We start from the raw sequence: 19817 nt of genomic DNA, 5'->3' as shown, positions 1-19817 counted from the left end.
AAACTGAGATACCTCACTCTGAAAAACTGTGCTATTTCTATTTTTCCATTAGTTTAACATCTTATGGAAATACAGTCTTGTCTGCAGAGTACTATCTTATGAAAGGAGTGTATTCCTCCATTTTGGATCCATCATTTTATTGATTTGTATCCCACAGATTTTCTTATTTCTTTCATTAGCTCTATTGAGGTATATACTTTTCCTCCTGTATAGTCTACAGAGTCATGGATTTTAAACTCCCTTAAAAATTCATTCATTACACATCAGTTTCCTGACTCTTATTTATCTTCTTAAATTTTCTGAAAAAAAAAAAAACATCATGATAGTTTTGACTGTTCTCATCAGGACATTATGCATTCCACATTCTTTGTGTTTTATCCTCAGCCTGTATTCCCATATCATCTCCTTTTTATACCTGCTTTTCTTTTTATTTTGAAATTCCATCCACCTTATTTACTCTGTCCCTTACATGGCCTACCTCACATTCCAGAAATTTCTTCTCTAACATTATGTTTCATTCTCTTAACTTTATTCTCTTCTTGGGGTTTAAAGTTTCCATTACTTTCTGAGTAATTGCTTTCATTTTCCTCTCCACTCAAGAGATCTACTTTCCCATTCTCCTTTCTTTCAATTTCCCTTCACAACCCTTTCTCCTCATCACAGTTGAAAGAATACAGTCATTCTTGGCTGCTCTAGCACCAATGCCTAGACATCCTGTTCTGAGGTAGTCAGAGTGCTGTTTATCCAATACTTTCAACTGTCCTTTGGGACAATTCCCTCCTATCTAGCTTTCTCAGATTTCTTCTTTTCTCTTCTGACATTCATCCCTAGGGTTGTGAAAATTCGGATTCCATACATTTGCTCGAATTACACTTAGTCGAAAATGATACCAGGCATTGCACTTCACTGAAATCTTACTTGACTGAAAGCTCACTTGGTCGAAGTTCATTTGGTCGAAAATGGGATATAGCCCCTGCCCCACTGCAGTGCAACCCTGGAGTAAGAATATTAAATAAGGGGGGTGTTCACTATTATAAGAAGGTATATCCATTAGAATGCATTGATATGTATATCTTTAGTAAAAACTATTGGCATAATGTGGGGGCAACACCCCCCCACACCCCCCGTTATTTAATATTCTCACTCCAGGGTTGCACTGCAGTGGGGCAGAGACAATATTCCATTTCCGACCAAATGAACTTCGACCAAGTGAGCTTTCAGTGAAGTGAAATGCCTGGTGTCATTTTCGACTACGTGTAATTCGACCAAATGTATGGAATCCAAAAATTCATATCTTCTTCTCTCCCTATAGTTCCTGTCATCTTCCATCCATCCATCCATCCATTGGTCTTTCAGTTTTCTATCCTACTACAGTATATTCTACTTTTTCTTAACTTTTTCCACCTGTCCTCCACTACATACTTCCTACTCATATTTGTTTTCCTTATTATCCAGCCTTATTTCCTTGATGCTCTGTGATGCAAAAGGAGGAGAAAGACACACACAGACAAAAATCCTCCTAGAATGAAAATCCACCCCTCAATTCTTTCTTCTGCAAATAGTAGCTATCGCATATTAAGATGAAAAAATAGAAAGTTCATTTAGTTGATGGAATGGGACACGTAGTTCAACGGGGAAGATGAAAAGGAAAACAATACTATTAAAAATATAGTGCTACTTTTAATTTTTGTGATAAATACAGTAAGTATGTTTCTGGTCTGCATTGCTAAGTGAATGGCTTTTTGAAGCCTTTTGAATTTGGTGCTTGATGAGGAGTGAGATTTTTTATAAATAGTAAATGGAGAACTTGCAATGTTTTCTCGTGGCAACTTGAAAGTCCTTTTGTTTTCTTGTGTATATTCTTATGTCAGAAACCTGTGAATATATTTTATATAATATCAACTGATTTATTTATTTAGATTTGTTTTAATCTCTCTCTCTCTCTCGTTCTCTCTCTTTCTCTGTGAGCAATTGAAAAATATGCAGTCAAATCCCATTATGTATGTATATGGGTTTTCTCAGGCGAGTAATATCATTCTATGCATAGTGATTTTTTAAGTAGTACAGAACATTGTCATTATGTGTTTCAGCTTTATTACCATTTTAAGTAATTGTTGTATGCATTTCAGAAAATCTGTTTGAATGTAATAAAGAATTTCAATATAGAAATGTTATACTTTGCTGTGCTCTTACTAGGGTCAAACAGAGCATAGGCAGCCTTTGTAGTATCATTTGTTTGTGAATTATACATAACAAACTGATATTTCATTCTGTTTTTTTTTTTCTTCTACAGAGATGGAGGGGTCTGTGATCTTAAAACTTTTTGTCTGGGCCTTCCTGCTGAATGGTAATAATTAAGAATAATATTTTCATAGCTACATATACAACAATGATCAATGTCTTAACTAATTTTAGTACAATAATTTCACTAGATAAATTACAAATAAAGCATTCAAAGAAGTTCTGGGTAGTTGCATCCATGCATCCCTTTTATGCCCTACATTGTATGCTGGGAGCATAAATGTGACATAAGGTGCAAACAAGATCTCTTTTAAGCTTATTTAAACTGGCTGAGGGATGGGCTTCCCAGGGTGCAACATCCTTTCTGTACCAAATACTGAAACAGTGATATAGATGTACAATAGTTGTTACACACCTCTGAAAGTGCTGTTATGGTCAGATCTCACACTATAAGAATGAGTAATAGGTTATCTTTTTTCCACTGTTGGAGCCTAATCCAGCCTTCCATGCATTACAGCATAGCTTTGTCTGTGATCAGCACTAAGAGTGCATAAACAGTTGCCCTACCTTACCAAAGTGGTTTTACGTAATGTTGTTATGGCACAAGTAGTGACCTCAGTACTGACAATAATGGAAACAATCTTGGCCTCATTATAAATTATCTGGATATGTTCTGATTTGTGAAGGTAGCTAGTTTATATCCATTTTGACTACTGTAAATGCACTGATAACAACGAATGTTCATTCATAAGAAGTATGCAGCTTGGGATTATTTGTTCTCAACCTTGAACTCTTGGCATTAACATGACTGACACATACAGTATACAATATGCTGTTCAGCTTGCGACAATATCATCTGAAAACATGTACAGTCATAGTTTTGCTAGGCTTAAAATGGCCTACAAGGGCAATTAACCTAGTACATGTTAATTGCCCTTGTAGGCCATTTTAAGCCTAGCAAAATTCCTTTAAAAAGGTGACAACCTTGTACCTTGTGTGTGTGTGTGAGGAAAACACCTTAACCATTACACCACCCCCAACCAAATGCAGAACATGCCATGACCAGACAATTTGGGTTTGTAGCTTGATGTAATATTTGGCAGCACTACAGTAAAAAATATTTTATAGTATGCATGACAGATACAAAGCTATAGTTCATGTAAGAGTTCACACTGTCATGTTAACATATTGTCTCAGGGGATTGTAAAAACACTATTACATTCATGAACTACCAAATGCCACATTTCTTCTTAGAAACCAGCATGGAAGTTGCAGTCATAATCAAGTATGAGACATAACTCTGCATTCAAAAAGACAGACACTACCACTCTCCTCATTTGTTTATCTAGTTGATAAATAACTAAGTATTTGTTTAGTTATCTATTTTTGGTAATACAATAGTTAACGAGACATTAAACAACTCTCAATATTATGAAAGAAAGTCTGAAAGTGGCCCAATTTCTAGAAAAGTATATATTTCTAAATTACTATAGTCTCCTTTTTGGATTTGCCATTCAAGAAATACCATACTCTCACAGGTGTCATTTAGTAGAGGTTTTGTTAACTTTGTTATTAGTTTTCCTTGCAATAAACATTTTGGTGTGCTGATGTTGAAATGTTTGTAATAGAGCAATCGATAGTTTTTGCAGATGTAGATCGACACAAACATAGATAAGAGGTAAAGAAGCATGCCTATATGTCTATCTGAATGGGGATAAAATTGTCAAAGTGCATGAGTATATACATACACACACACACACACACACACACACACACACACACACACACACACACACACACACACACACACATACACAGTCCTTATTCAGTCCATCTGTCAACAATATTCTATGTCAAATAATCCCATGTGCATAAATAAACCAATTTCTAGAGCTTGTTTGTCAATAGGTTTTGTGCAATAGCTTATCAGATGAGAAATAGTTCTCCAGTGAAAAACACAAAGCACTTACTGTCTTTGTTGAAATATGACCTGCTATGCTGTTTATTTAATTAATGAATTTCTTTATGCATTGTAGGCATCTGTTCAGCAGGGAATTCTGGGAAAGAGTTTGTTACAGTCATGATGCAGAATTATATGTTGAACTATGGCACACCACGATTTGAGCTCTTGATCACAACATACTCAAGCTCTACTAAAGTTTCTGTCACTGTCAACAAGTCAACATTTAAAAAGGATTACAGTGTGTCTACTCCTCAAACATTCTCAGTGGAACTACCAGCCACCGTGGAGCTCTCTGGCACTGCTAAACTATGCAGTACAATACTCATCAAAGCTGACAAAGACATATCTGTTGTGTCCTTAAACTACAAAAAGCTTTCTGCAGACATTAGTATTATATACCCTGTTCAGAGCTGGGGTACAGAATATTATGTGGTAACACCACTAAAGGGGCCATCTGACAGTTTCAAGGAAATCGCCATTATAAACTCTAATTTTCAAGAAAACTCTGTTGAAGTTTACCTCACTGCTCCTGTAAACATGCAAGATAAAATCTATCCTGCTGGTTCCCGTCTCATCATTTCTTTAGATGCATTGGAAGTTCTCCAGCTTCAGAGTGATTCTGACTTGACAGGTACTAGAGTTGTGTCTAAGAAACCTGTTGGTGTGATGTCTGGTCACACCTGCACCTGGTATTACAGCAAATGCAATCATGCATATGAGCAGCTCTGTCCTGTAACTAGCTGGGGTAAGTCATTCATTGTGCCCAAAGTGCCTTTTCAGTCTACTTCAAACCTGGTGTACATCATTGCTTATCAGAAGCTGCGTGTTCAAATACAAAGTTTGTCTAAATCTGACAGTAAAGACCTTAATAGTGGAGATGTGTATCAGATTCTTGCTCCAGATGCTCTTTATATCACATCAAATGGTCCTATTCAAGTCATGTTTTATTGCACCGGTGGAAGAGTAGGTTTTCAGTCGTACGATCCTTTCTTAATGAACATCCCAGCCATTGATGACTACTGCACCAAGTACACCATCAATGGGCAGAATGAGTTCAACAACTATGCTGTTATTGTAGCAAAGACGTCTGCTACATCAACACTTACTTTTAACCAAAAGGCACAAAGCACAATTACATGGACACAAGTTCCTGGGTCAGATTACTCTTATGGTGCCATTTCATATGGGACTGGAAGTAGTTCTAACAGCATGGAAAACCCCAAGTCTGCCTTTGGACTGTTCAGTGTTGGATATCTGGATATGAATGGATATGGTGCACCAGCAGTCTGTGCAAGTGAAGGTGAGTTTGATGTGCAAGTTATTATCTTACTGGCCAGTATCAAAATGTAAAGGAGTGGTTTCATTTTTATATATGCTATATAGTGAAGTAATATTTTTAGAAAAATGCTTGGAAACTACACATAAATACACTACAAATGAAGATACCAGGATTAATAATTATATATAATTATATATCTGACTAGAAAGCATTCAACTCTGGTTGGTGAAAAAGGAAATGTTATTGTTGATAAAATGTAACTTCACCTGCAAAAATGATAATTTACTACAATAATAAAACTTAAGTGATCTTGTCACTATTAAGACTCTACCGGTAAGTTCGTAAAAATAAATCTTTAAAACAACATCATACTTGAGCAAGAGCACAGACATCCTTAGAATTCATGTACTCTGTCAATAAATGCATTATCAAAGAATTAAAAAATATACACCAAAATAAAGTTTTGAAGTCAAACCTGGGTTGCAGATTGCTGCAAGAATGTGAATGTACAATATGCAGTAAAATGTATCTAGTCAGAGTTTATTCTAGTTGGAAAACCTTAGAAGTCATGAGCAAAGATTGTGTTAGCCACAGGTGAGAAATAATTATTGTTATAACATGCTGATTATACAACGACCCCCCCCCCCTATTAATATTCCAAAACGTGCACATTGATTGGTCAGTGTGCCCGTTGTAAATCAGACTTACACTAATGGAAAAAGTTCCGGTCACCCGGACTTTTTCCATTAGTAAAAATCTTTTTTTATTTTGTGTGTTGGACAGCAAAGGAGAATGGAAGAGCTCCATTGCTGTTATCTCGTTATGTTAAATGAGTTTAACATAGCGAGACAGCTTAAAAAAAGTAACGGAGATCTTCCTTTCTCCATTGCTTTTTTTAAAGCTGTCTCGCTATGTTAAACGATCTGATTAAAACATCAGAGTAAACCTATACAAGCCTAGCCATAACAATGCCCTGGATATTTCTTCCCACAATATTTGCTTCCCTGGACCCCTGTGTAGCAGGGTGACTGACATGTTCCCCAGGGTGAATTTCCTATCTTTCATCCAATCGACAAGGTTCCTTTTGAAGAGGGCCAAGGAGGCGTTCTGCTTGACATGTATGGGCAGTCTATTCCAGATTGTGGGGAGTCTCTGGGTCAGGAACCTATCCCTCCAGCATGTTTTGTTCATTGTGATGACAAGGTTTAGATCCCTGGAGCATGTGGCTCTGAGGGATTGGGATTTCTTTAAGTGGAGCATATCCAACAGCTCAGTGTTTGACATGGCCTTATATGTTAAGCAGAGATCACCTCTGAGTAGACAATATGCCACAGAGTATAGCTGAAGTTTTTTTAGACGGTCAGCATAGGGCATCTGCTTTAGGACTGTGATTCTTTTAGTGAGGTATTTCTGTGGCCTTTCCAGCTGTTGCAGATGTCTTGTGAGGTGTATACCAAACTGGGCATTGTACTCTGTAATGGGTCTAATGAGGTATGAGTACAATTACCTCCTTTTTACTGGATGAAAAGCCCTTAGAGAAGAGGTGTGTCACATAGAAGGATTTCCTGACTGTTGTGGTGATGTGGTTATCGAAGGTGAGACCACTGTCCACCTGTGTCCCTAAGTCTCTCATCACACTTTCGATATTTAGTGTACTGCCACCTATGTGGTAATTCATGGGTACATATTTTTTCCCAAAGGGGATAACTATACATTTCTTGGCATTAAGCTTGAGCTCATGGCTCTGGTACCATGCATCTGATTCTTTAAGGCCCTTTTGTAGAAGATCCACAGAGATTAAATAATGGCTCCCAGTTTGCAGTCATCTGCAAACTTTGTTAGCCAGAGTCCCTTAATGTTGGCCTGTACTTCAGAGACGTAGATGCCAAACAAGAGTGGTCCCAGGACTGAAGCCTGAGGTACTCCACTTGTCACTTGTCTGGAGCTGGATTTGGAATTGGCAACTTTTACAGTCTGGGTTCTGTCAGTAAGCCAGTTGGCAACCCATCAAGTGACATAGGGATTTATGCCCAGCTTAATGTTTATCTATGATTCCATAGCGGGGGATGGTGTTGAAGGCCTTGGCGAGGTCCAGATAGGCTGTGTGGACCTCCTTACCCTTGTCCACAGCTCAGGAGACAGATTTGAAGAAGTCAGTCAGGTTCAGGAGACAAGATCGGCCCTTCACGAATCCAAACTGGGCGAGATCCAGTGTTTGAAGGTTGCCAATGCCTTTGTTTATAAGTTCCATGATAATGCGATCCATGCCCTTGCAGATCAGGCTCATCAGACTGATAGGACGGTAGTTCTCGAGATCCAAGGTGGATCCCCCTTTGTGGAGTGGGATAACTGTAGCTGTGCACCACTCAGTGGGCACAAATCCTGAGGTGAGGCTTTGATTAACCATGACACTTAGGTGAGGTGCCAGTTCATTCTGTAGTTCATGTAGTACACAGTCTGGGATGTCATCTGGTCCCATGGATGCTGCATTCTTAGCTTTGGAGAGTGTGGTTTTTACCTATGTGGCCGTAATTATCAGAATTTGGCAATCTTTTGGTATTGAGATGGGCCCTTTAGGGGGTGAGACTTGGGTGAAGTTGGCACTAAATTGATCTGCCAGGATATTGGCAATATCCTTGGTATCAGTATATTTAATGCCATTCTGTTTTAGCTCAGAGCAGATCTGAGCATTGCCATTTAGATTCTTGGCATAACTATAGAATGCCTTGTGGTTGTCTTTGGAATCTTTGGCAATTTTACCTTCATAACTAGCTTTGGAGGGTTTTATGAGGGATCTCAGCTTCTTACTGAGGCTGGTAAGGAAGTTTTGAATCCCGTGATTTTCCTCTTTTCTGCAACAGTTTCTTCCTTCTGTTGTATAGTTTGTTTATGGCAGGGGACCACCACATTGGCTTCTTATTTTTGGAGGAGTGCATCTTGGTTCTATTTGGGATGGCACGATCCATGCATGAGTGGATGTGCTCATACAGTGCCTTAGTGTAGGATTCAGCAGCCGAACTTTCAGCTCCCGTCTGCATGGGTGTCATGAAGTTTGTCATTTCTGACTTGAGTAGCATGAATTTGGCTTTGGAGAAGTTTTTTATGGAGGTTTCCTTACTGGGTGGTGGGGGTGGGATGTGGATGTTTAGGGTGATTTGCTTATGGTCAGACCTGACCAATGAGGGGGTGACCACTGGTGTGTAGCATCTATCTCCCATGTTGGTAATGACCAGGTCTAGGATATCAGAGCCCCTGGTGGGACAATGGATTAGTTGATCTATGGCATTGGAATTTATGAATTCCAAGAACCATTGGGAAAAGGTGTTGATAGCTGAGTAGTTTTCATAGTTGATGGCTGGGTAGTTGAAATCACCCAGTATTAGGGTGTTTGGTTGTATCGTAATATTTTCCAGTATGTTTAGAAAGGTGTAGTGAGAATCTTGGGGCATGGTGGGGGATCTGTAGCAAGCTACAATTTGGATTGCAGTCTTACCTAGTGTTAGTTGCACCTGGAGATTTTCAGATGCATTGTGTTGGGCAACTAGCCTGGAGGTCTGAATATCCCCTTGGTGAATATGGTCACTCCTCCACCTTTAGTGTTTTGGTCTTGGTTTGGTGGCCGAAAAGTGTGGTAAAAGTTGTAGCCTGGTATTGCAGGGGTGCTCTCTGGAGCCTTGAACCAGGTTTCAGTTACTGCACAGATATCAGTGTTCTCCATTTTTAGGAGTGCCTCAAGAAATATTAGCACAGTGATATATATATATATATATATATATATATATATATATATATATATATATATATATAATTTGTGATTGAACATTCCGAATATCGATGTGCTAATATCAAAACACAGAACACCTAGGATCCTACAATAATAGGGAAATGGCATATTTCCTCAAACCTGTTATTAATGGGATCGCACAGGAGGCAAAAAAGCTGATAACCTTTTTTCTCACAAGTTGACCAGTTTACAATGACCCATGTGAAGCTGTAACACAAAAGATCAGGCCGATAGCCTAGTACCAACCTATGAACCTATATATATATATATATATATATATATATATATATATATATATATATATATATTGATACACACATACACACACACACATATACATATATCTATATATATATATATATATATATATATATATATGTTTGTGTGTGTGTGTGTGTGTGTGTGTATATGTGTGTGTGTATATATATATATGTATGTGTCACATACCAAGTCAAGTTTTGAAGCTGGAATTAACATAATAATTGTGATCTGAATTTTAACTTACTCATCACGTAGTACCTTCAAGTTTTGCAATACTATCTCCTTTTTGAGTAGTCATGATAGGGTCATCATGGGTGTGAATAATCAAACTAATGCTGTTACATCCCTGCCGCTACTGTTTTTCTGCATGATTTCCCTATCTTCATCCTGCTGATATGTGCCTTGCTCTTTTCCTATATTTCCCCTGGCACTTTGCTTTTATCACTGGTGCATTGTCACTTTAAATAATGAGATGATATTTTGCTGTTTAGAACGTCTAGCTGGATGCATAGATATGCTCATGACTCCCTTTCCGTATTCATTACTTGAATAATAAAAAGGTTTATTGTAATTTCTTTTAGCTTGTAATGGATGTACACATATTTTATCATCTGAATAAAACCCTAAAAATTAAAGAAAGCTATAATGTACAAAGGATGTCTGACTCACACTCGGGTTTTTTAAATAATTACAGAAACTATAGAAGATCAGCCTTTTAGGCTGGTAATTGAAGGTTCACATTTGTATTTATATATTTTCTTTCTAACACAGTGAACTTTACTTATAAATGATAATGGTATCTGCAGTTGTGTTATACCACAAGTTTCTTAAGGAATGGTTTATCTTCTAGAAATGAATACCTACTCCTAAAATTTACTTATTGGATTGCTTTCTTTTTAAGCCTCCTTGCAACTCTAGAAAACTTTATATTTGCAAATTTACTTGTGGATCAGTCTCATATGAGCATGTTAGTTACTTTTCAGTAATCATTACAAATTTTCTCATAACAGATGTTGCAGCACATCATTCCTATCTATACCAATGGCCCTATGCATACATATAACAATGATTACCAGTACAACCAAAATTAATCTCTCACTATTCAGACTTCTATAAGTACCTTAAAAATCCTTTTTAAAGAAGCCACATATAACTACTTTACAGGTGACAGCATCACATGAAGCAGAATAGCAGATACTCTCACAGTACCTCCTCCAAAGCTGTTATAAATCTTTAATCCTTAGCAATAGTAATGCATCTCTGAAATCATACTTTATTCTCTGTCCATCTTCAAAAGCCTTCCATTGAATTAACACTTAGTAATTCCCCCTTTTCGTTAGCAATGCTCTGTCTCTTACCTCATTTTCTTCAAGATAGAATGGATTTACTGTAAATAAAATGAAAAACTAAGAAATAATATTTTGTTTTCTTCTGCTTTGTCTTCATTAGGTGTGCCTGTTGACCCTTGCAAAGATGTGCAGTGCCGTAAGAAAGAAAAGTGCCAGGTTATTGGAGGTGAAGCGGTTTGCATTCCAGATTCTGAAGTTACTTGCTGGGCTTGGGGTGATCCCCATTATAAGACCTTTGATGGGCAAACTTATGACTTCCAGGGTACCTGTACTTACACCATTGCTAAAACTTGTGGAAATGACTCATCCCTTCCTTCCTTTAACATTGAGGCTAAGAATGAAAACCGTGGCAACACACGGGTTTCATTTGTAAGCATTGTGAATGTCCAGATTTATGGCTTCAACATTACTGCCGTGAAAGCTGAGTATGGTAAAGTCAGGGTAAGTTATTTTAATATTCTGATTCATGTGTGTTGTGTGTGTGTGTGTGTGTGTGTGTGTGTGTGTGTGTGTGTGTGTGTGTGTGTGTGTGTGTGTGCGGGGGGATGTGTGTATGCTTTTATAAAACTTTAACTGGTAAAATGTTTTGTCTGTACATGTATGATCATATACTACATCTCCATCAACTATACAAAAATAACTTGAATGCAGCAAATGATAGAATTGTATCCAGTTTTGTAGCAGGTTAAAACAAGAACATGAAATTCTTTTTTTATCAAATAAATGTCATACCCAAATGTGACAATATACTCCTACAACAAAAGAGTTTAGGAATGGTTTCCAAAATCAAATATGGCATAATTCTACTAAGTGAGCGCCACCATCCTAACTCAAGGTGGGAAGTAAATACAGAGTAAATTTGAAAGGGTAAGGTGTTATTTGTACAGAACTTGTATATTGTCTTCAATATTATTCGATTCTAAACAGCAACGTCTTTCAAGCCAAAGTATGATACTGTATAAATTATCACCAACATGTCAGTAATGACTGAGCCATAAGATATTATAGTATGATTTATATCCTTTCATTTTTCTGTCTCTCATGAATGTCATTTGATATGCTAGTACATATTTTTAGAATAAAACTCCTTTTTAAAAAGCTTTCTGGTAATTCCTCAATTAAATTCATTGTCAGACAGCCAAAGCTCACCTTGTAGCCAAGCTCAGCTGAGAGCACTTTGGCATGATTCAGATTACACATGTACATACTGTATACTTATCTGTCTTTTAAAAAACATTCTGTTTTATTTTTTTATTTTTATTTATCCATGTATTTATGTACTGAAGATGCTCTCCAAGTCTAAAGATATTTCTTGTGTGGGACCTGACAGTATGCTCAGTTGTTAAATATACAAACCCTGCCTGAGACACTCCTTACCTGTCTCCCCTGAATTTAACCACTAGCTTTGTACCTGAGGTTTGATGCACAACAGTAGTGATGCCACTCCACAAGTGTGGCCCCATCACTGACCTGGGAGTTAAAGACGCTTCAGCCTGAGTCTTGTATGCAAAGCCTTGGAACATATTATTACTGACCTGCTAAATCATTACATAAAAAATCTCATCAGAGTATATGCACAGCAGTTTGGCTTTGTTGAGGGAAGATCCTGTCTAATGAATCTGGTTAATTTCTTTGAAAAGGGTAACACAGTCTCTCAACAGTGATCATGCAGTCCACACAATGTATCTTGACTTGCCCAATGAATATGACACCATTCTCCATGCTAGCATAGTTAGTAAGCTTAATGCATTGCAAATGAATCCTTGTATGGTAAGATGGATAGAAAATTGAATAAAAGACAGACCCCACACTGTGCGTGTAGCAGCTTGCTCATCAGAGAGCATGAAAGTGATCTGTGGTGTCCCATGGGGATCAGTGCTAGGACCTCTTTTCTTTGACTTTTACTTGATCTCAATACCATGAACCAAGACCTATGGCTATCTAAGTCTGCAGATGACTGTAAACTGGGAGTCATTGTGAAGTCCTCCTCTGATGTCAAAATCCTTCAGCAAGAACTTATACTCATTAATACCTTGTGTCAAGGGCCCAATCATGGTCAAATGGGGCCCTAGGCAGGATAATGGACTGAGCCCCCCTCCACAGCAGCCCCATGACATCCATTCTGGTGTCCCATTATTGGCTATATCCCCCACTTACCAATAACAGTATTCAGACCTGTCAGTGTGTGCATAATATTTTCTATTGTATTTCTACAATTATTACAGATATTTGGATTAAACATAAAATGTATACTTCAAATTTTGTAGCACAACCACTGATTGTCATTTGCTAAACAAAACAAAACACTGACAATGAAAGCAATCTTAGCATTAACAGTAACATTTTCTGGCCTTGAAACTCACATTTATTGAAATGACATTGAAACCCACATTCAAACAAAAATGCATTAGTCAGTGGCAGATTAAGTTTACCTTTGGGCAGTTTTCAAACCATAGGCACTTTGTTTACATTTCTAGGACCACAAGTACATGCATGTTCAATTTACTGGGCAGTGAGACATTTCCCTGTGGTACATTTGGTTGAGTACACATGGATGAAGTGACATTCAGCTACAGGGAAATATGGCTGTTGCAGATTCCCTGTGGACAAATGGAAGCACACAATGCCATGTCCACAGCTTTAATAACTAACTGCATGGGGGCAGATGAAATAATGAGTGGTATGCTGTGTGTGCAGTACATGCTTATGTAACTACAACAGCAACATACAGACTGTGCTACAGCATGCAGGAAATCCTGAATGCTACTGTAGTCATGTTTATGCTCCAGCACACATTTTAGGTAGTGTTCCGCAGACACTGCGAAGGGGATAATGATCCACACACATCATAAAGGCACTGCCCATTGTGAACTGCATTTTTACTGCCACTGACTTGCCCACTGACCAGTTGCTGCTGATACCTGCAATACTACCTGCTGTCTCATCTTCATGTTGCAATGGGGGCCATGGACATTGTTTTCCTCCTGTATGCTTGGTTATTGAAGTTGTGGGTATGTCACCACATTCTTCTCTTTTCCCACAGGGAATTCACAACAGACATACTTCTCTGCAGCTGAATGCACTTCAGCCACGTGTCTCCAACCAAATGTACCACAGAGAAATGTCTTCCTGCCTAGGTGCTGGAACCCCATACATGCATTTGATCTTTAATTCACTCTCCTGATTGTATTATTTCTTGCATAATGCAGCACCACTTTAGAGTTTGGTTTACATTTGCAGTTGTAAGCATTTATCCTGTAAGCAGTGTAACAAGACATATGAATCAATAATGATAAAATTACCCATGTCAGAAAATTTCAACTGTAAAAAGGCCACTCTGTCATTACAATCCACCTATATCAGTCAATATGCACAATCTCTGCAGAGGTAAAGTTTATCTGAATAATTTCACATTCAAGAGATCTGTAACTAATGAACAGGTTGCTACTGGCAAACAACTTTACATGTCAATGCGTTTCATTTTCAAATTCAATGCCTGCTACCCGTGAAGAATAAATTGCCTGTGCTGCATTAAAAATAAGTAAATAAATACTTGGTATGTTGGTCATATATAAGGAATGTCTGGCAAATTGACAATAGATTCATAGTTACTATGCATCTCATCCAAAGGAGGGCATGCCCAGGACTGCAAAACACCCCTATCCCCCTTAAAGTGCACCACAGTATCAGAATGCCATCTAGATGGTGTGGGAAAAGAACTCACAGCCTTCTGCATAAAAAGAAAGTATACTATCTGTTATGCCACTAACACCACTTTTGGAGTCTCTAGTAAAAACACTGATTGCAATTTTTTAAATAAAACAGTTATACATTAAAAACAGACATAGCAAGAGCAACAGTAAATCTTTCTTCCCTTGAATCTCACATCCCTAGAAAATGCACCCCAATGAAGGTAGTTGGTGTAGGGGATTAGTCTCCTGTAACAAGATACAGGGTTTGAGCCTGAGCAGTTTAATTAACCTGCCATCCCTGACCAAGTTAATAAACTAAACTAGGCATTACACACACACACACACACACACACACACACACACACACACACACACACACACACACACACACACACACACACACACACACAGACACTACTGTCCTTCGGAAGGATAGAAATGCCTTTGTGGTCCAGACATTCCAATCTCAAATTCTCTGACAGCAAAGCAACATCAACAGCAAGTAAGTTCCAACATTCAGCAAGAAACCAACTGTAAAGTCTAATGTTTAAATGTGTGCATGATTCTCTGTCATCAGAATTAAACCAACTGCAAGTTTCAGTGTTTTAAATCTGTGCCTATGTCGTACTAAAGATACATGTTCAAAACTCAGATACCTTGTATTTCCTATGATCCTGCGTATGTATGCTTGTTGCCATTTGTCTTTATTGAATGGAAACCATCTTCTCTCTTAGAATTGTTTGCCCCATTTGCTTCACCTTTATGCAAGAGCTGTGCAAGAGAGATTATCATTCACACACCCATAAGGGTTTTTGATGTACATTTCTACTCTCTACTCCAGCAGTTGAAGTGTGAATTCACATTTGTGATACCTGCAATGCCTCCTTTTCACAAATGCTCCATGAAGGCTGTTACACAAATGTGGATTGGCCGAGTTAAATGCTTGTCTTCAGCTTATATGCTCTGTGCCAAGGACCTTTCTTTAGTGGGTGCTGACACTGCTGTGGGTGGACTGCACCAAAGGGGGAGAACTAGCATTGATTGGTGCTGACACTGCTGTGGGTGGACTGCACCAAAGGGGGAGAACTAGCATTGATTGCTCAGTCCCATGATCCCTTTCTTTGCTATTCCAGCATCTAAGACCTTGATTGACTGGAAAACATCTAGGATATACTCAAGCCTTCATCACTCAATACCACAGAGTCAGGCAGTAGGGCCAAAGGAACTTAATAAAACATAGAAAAAGTTTATTTTTCAAAATCTGACAAACCTTCTTCATGTTCTCTTCCATTTCATCTTCCATGTTGACGTCTGTGCCAAAACTTGCATTCCAGAAATAAAATACTTCCTGCACTGATTTAAATAAGTTTCTCTGGCAACACATTGCACAAAACGGTTTCTTACCTTTTATTGTTCTATTCCAGCACTGCAGATCGGTTGATTCTGCTTTTAAAGATTCCTATCAGTGAACCCTATGGAAATATTCATAAATTTTTAATGTAATAAATTCATTAGTTAATTTAGTAAGTTATTGTACTTGACAAGTCCAGAAAAGTAGAAACTTTTAATTGTCATGGAACTTTTTAAACAGAACAATTTTATTTTATTTTATTGGTAGCTGCCTAGTGATTATGTATTCCAAGTCAGAAGCTCACTATAAAAACATGCAGTTAACTGGCAGACATTTTGACTATTTCATAACTGATGCATTTGAACATACATCAGAGGACTTTGTACATATTGCATCAATATTTAGTAAATTTCAAATCATTTTGTAAGATGGATATGTTTTTGTTGGAACCCTTTTAGAGAGTAACTTCGGTCCTTCTTTTAATTAGATTTGGTGCTGGTCCATTTCCATATATTGTATGCTACTTAAGACTGCTTAATTGTCATAGTACAGAAAATTAACACATAGATCATTAGTGTTTGACATAGATGGGTGCATCTGTTTCCCTTTTTATTCTTTCTTAGAAATTAGTATATTCCAAATTTAATTCTTATTTCAAAGAAAGTGTTTTATCTGTTCATATGCCCAGAACTGAGAAAAGTTAAACTCATTTTTCCTACAGATCATTATGGAGGATGCTTGTAATAAGCAACCATCATCATCTTCCTTCGGCTGTTTCCATTAGGGGTCAACAAAGCAGATCATCTGTTTCCATTTCTTCCTGTCCTCTGCATCTTGCTCTGTCACACCAACCGCCTGCATGTCCTCTCTCACCACATCCATAAACTTTATCTTAGGCCTTCCTCTTTTCCTGTTACCTGGCAGCTTCATCCTTAGCATCTTTTTCCCAATATACTCTGCATCCCTCCTCAGCACATGTCCAAACCAATGTAATCTTGACTCTCTGACTTTGTCTCAAAACCTCCCAACCTGGGCTGACCCTCTAATATACTTATTCCTAATCCTGTCCACTCTTATCACAACCAGTGCAAATCTTAACATCTTTAACTCTGCCACGCCCAGTTCTAACTCCTGCCTTTTTGTCAATGCCACTGTCTCCAACCCATATAACATAGCTGGTCTCACTACCCTCTTGTAGACCTTCCCTTTCACTCTTACAGGTACCCGTCTGTCACAAATCACTCCTGACACTCTTATCACATCCTGGAAAAGTAAAAGCAATGCAACTGGTTGGCTTTCTTTTTCTTCTATATATTTGTCAGCAGTCAAAAGAATGATATCTTAAGTTGCACATTGCAACCCTTAAGCTTTTCAATATAAAGTAAAAGTTGAATAGCAGTATGGCAATTAAGATAAATAAGTCCCTATTCTCATGCACAAATCTGGCAAGCAGTTTAGCTAAACACCTCTTGCTAAGTACCAGACATGGTAGTTTCTTCACTGGGGCTATTATTTATCATCCTTTGCCAAAAGTTAGGATAAATATTTACCAAGTGAATCAAATAATTAAAATTAAGTAAAACTCATTCCTCTTGTCAAGGACACAGTTCATGAGGAAAGTAGTTATATCTTTTTATGGCCTCAATGCCTGCTGGATATGCTACTTTTGCTCATTTGTTCCTATCACCAGATGGGAGCAATCCATGATATTTCTGTCCCACAGGCAGCTATGAGGAGAGTTAACTGGTTTGGCCCTGGATCCCACCACCATGGAGGCTGATGTGGTCACCCATATCAAAGCAGGTGTGCCCTATACTCTCCCCTGATGCCTGCATGTTCCTACATATATATGCCTTTGAGAAGTATGTTGGTGGCTTGGACTGCCAAGAAATTCTGTCATATCTCTCAGCAGAAAATAAGTTATTTTAAAAAGAAATACACTATGTTAGGTATAGGAGATAAATGATGGTGGCAGTGACTGCAGTGTAATTATGGTGTCATTAGTTTATATGTGAAGCATGCAAAATAGGCAAACAAGCAACTAACCAAAAACAGTAATAGTCTGCTCAAATGCATGTTTATTGTCAACACAGAAAATACATCTAAGATAATACTGTTGGATGGGGTCTGATTATAGATTGCTGTGCATGACTATCCAGGTGTCCTAGCCCTTACAACCTCTGTCTTGACCATTCTTAGGAACTTTACAAGCATGAGCCCAATACAGTCTTTTCTTGATATACATACAGCAAACACTTCTCTATGACATGCACAGAATATGCACATCTGTCAAGCATGTTAGTAGACTGTCCAAATCATGTAGTGTAGGCATACTGAACAGATAGCACTGATAATGAAAATGAATAGGTTGAACACTTTAATAGACTCCACCTCAGGGATAGCGCCTGCATAGTGTCACACAAAAGAAATCATTTCTTTGGTGTTGCGGATATATGCAATAACATAGAGCAAAATCCTAAGAATTATTTTATGGAACAAGTTAACTGACGGGATGAGAAATATCATTTTAATTGCATTGCTGTTTTCTTTCTTGAACCTTTTGTTCTTAAGTTATCTTAAGACTTGCCTTGCATTATATCACCAAGCTAGGGACTGCAGGTGCCAAAAAAACATAATGGATGCTTTTCAATTTGAGTCTTGTAATACTTCTAGAGCACTGAGGAGTGCTCAATTGACTGCCTTAGCTCTTCTGTATACATTTGCAATTGTTTATGTTAGACTAGACAAAGTAATAGTAAATTATGTGTGTATGGGTGTGCGTGTGTGTGTGTGTGTGTGTGTGTGTGTGTGTGTGTGTGTGTGTGTGTGTGTGTGTGTGTGTGTTTCTATATTGTGAGCAATATATATTTATATTATGAGCAATATAAAAGTGCTGAAGGATCATAATAATTTTAAAGCAGTTATTTGGGGCAGGAAGTCCCATCTAATATTTACTGATAATCTAGTTACCAGACCTTTAACAAATGCATATGTCTGTTGGTTATTTTGTAAAGGATCCACATCTGCTTTGCATTAGACTTTGTTGACTGAAGAGATTCACTTGGTTAGTGTCTGTTAAGGGTGACTTGCTTGGGCAAGATACTGTAGTTGAACCACAAGATAGCAGAATCTGTGGAGCTAAACAGCTTGTCATATTTGTACATGAGAATAGGGACTTAAATGACTAATTGTCATACTTTGCCATTTCTAATCTAAACTGGATTAATCAAATAAGTGTGTATTTTCTGAAAAGCTAGAGGCTTGCCCAGGGATTCTGAAATAAATTGTGGCCAGGCCAGCATTATTTGCATACTCTGCACAGTGAGGAGTAATGATTATTACCACTGCATGCAGCCAAGCAACTGTATGCAGTGAGCAGCTCCTCATAGTAGCTGCAGTACAGACCACAGTCAGAGTATCTCATGGCTGGATTTAAGTAGGAGCAGCTCAGGTAAACAATGAATGTGCATAAGAACCTCTGATAGTCCTTCTGTACTTGAATTTTGTATAGTTATGTTGTGTGTCATAGCATACTGTGCCTGGATCTGCCTGGCATGGTCATCCCTGCTGAAGGCTTTTCATTTGAGTCTTTTTCTGTCTCATCTCCTGCTGCCTGTGGTTCTGGGAAGTGCTGGCCATGCAAGAGGATGCCCTACTGTAACTGCTTCCTAACAATGATAATCCATAAAATGTCACACATGGTCAGTATTTTGGCAGACATGATAGGGATATACTAAATGGTGCCACCTGATGGTTGGGTGATTTGGTGGTAAGTTCAAAATGGTGAACATTTATCTGTCATCTTAAACCTTTAACTGCCTGGTGCAAGTCATTGCAGGACTCCTCTCACTGTCAACCTGACTCTCTGACTTTGTCTCAAAACCTCCCAACCTGGGC

The 19817-nt window shown here is 38.1% G+C and overlaps 1 protein-coding gene across 1 annotated transcript in view; it reads left to right on the top strand.

Moving 5' to 3' along the window:
- Positions 1–19817, top strand: part of LOC122809165 (IgGFc-binding protein-like) — a 154205-nt gene that overhangs the window by 8563 nt on the left and 125825 nt on the right. The window contains exons 2-4 of the mRNA XM_044080453.1: positions 2294–2347; positions 4278–5504; positions 10978–11318. Coding sequence (XP_043936388.1) covers positions 2296–2347; positions 4278–5504; positions 10978–11318 — 1620 coding nt within the window. The 5' untranslated portion in view covers positions 2294–2295. The remainder of the gene's footprint in view (positions 1–2293; positions 2348–4277; positions 5505–10977; positions 11319–19817) is intronic.

This window comes from Protopterus annectens, chromosome 8.part0 (genome assembly GCF_019279795.1).
Source record: "Protopterus annectens isolate FY-2018-M chromosome 8.part0, PAN1.0, whole genome shotgun sequence".
Taxonomy (NCBI): domain Eukaryota; kingdom Metazoa; phylum Chordata; order Ceratodontiformes; family Protopteridae; genus Protopterus; species Protopterus annectens.
This window is presented reverse-complemented; position numbering and strand designations above follow the sequence as displayed.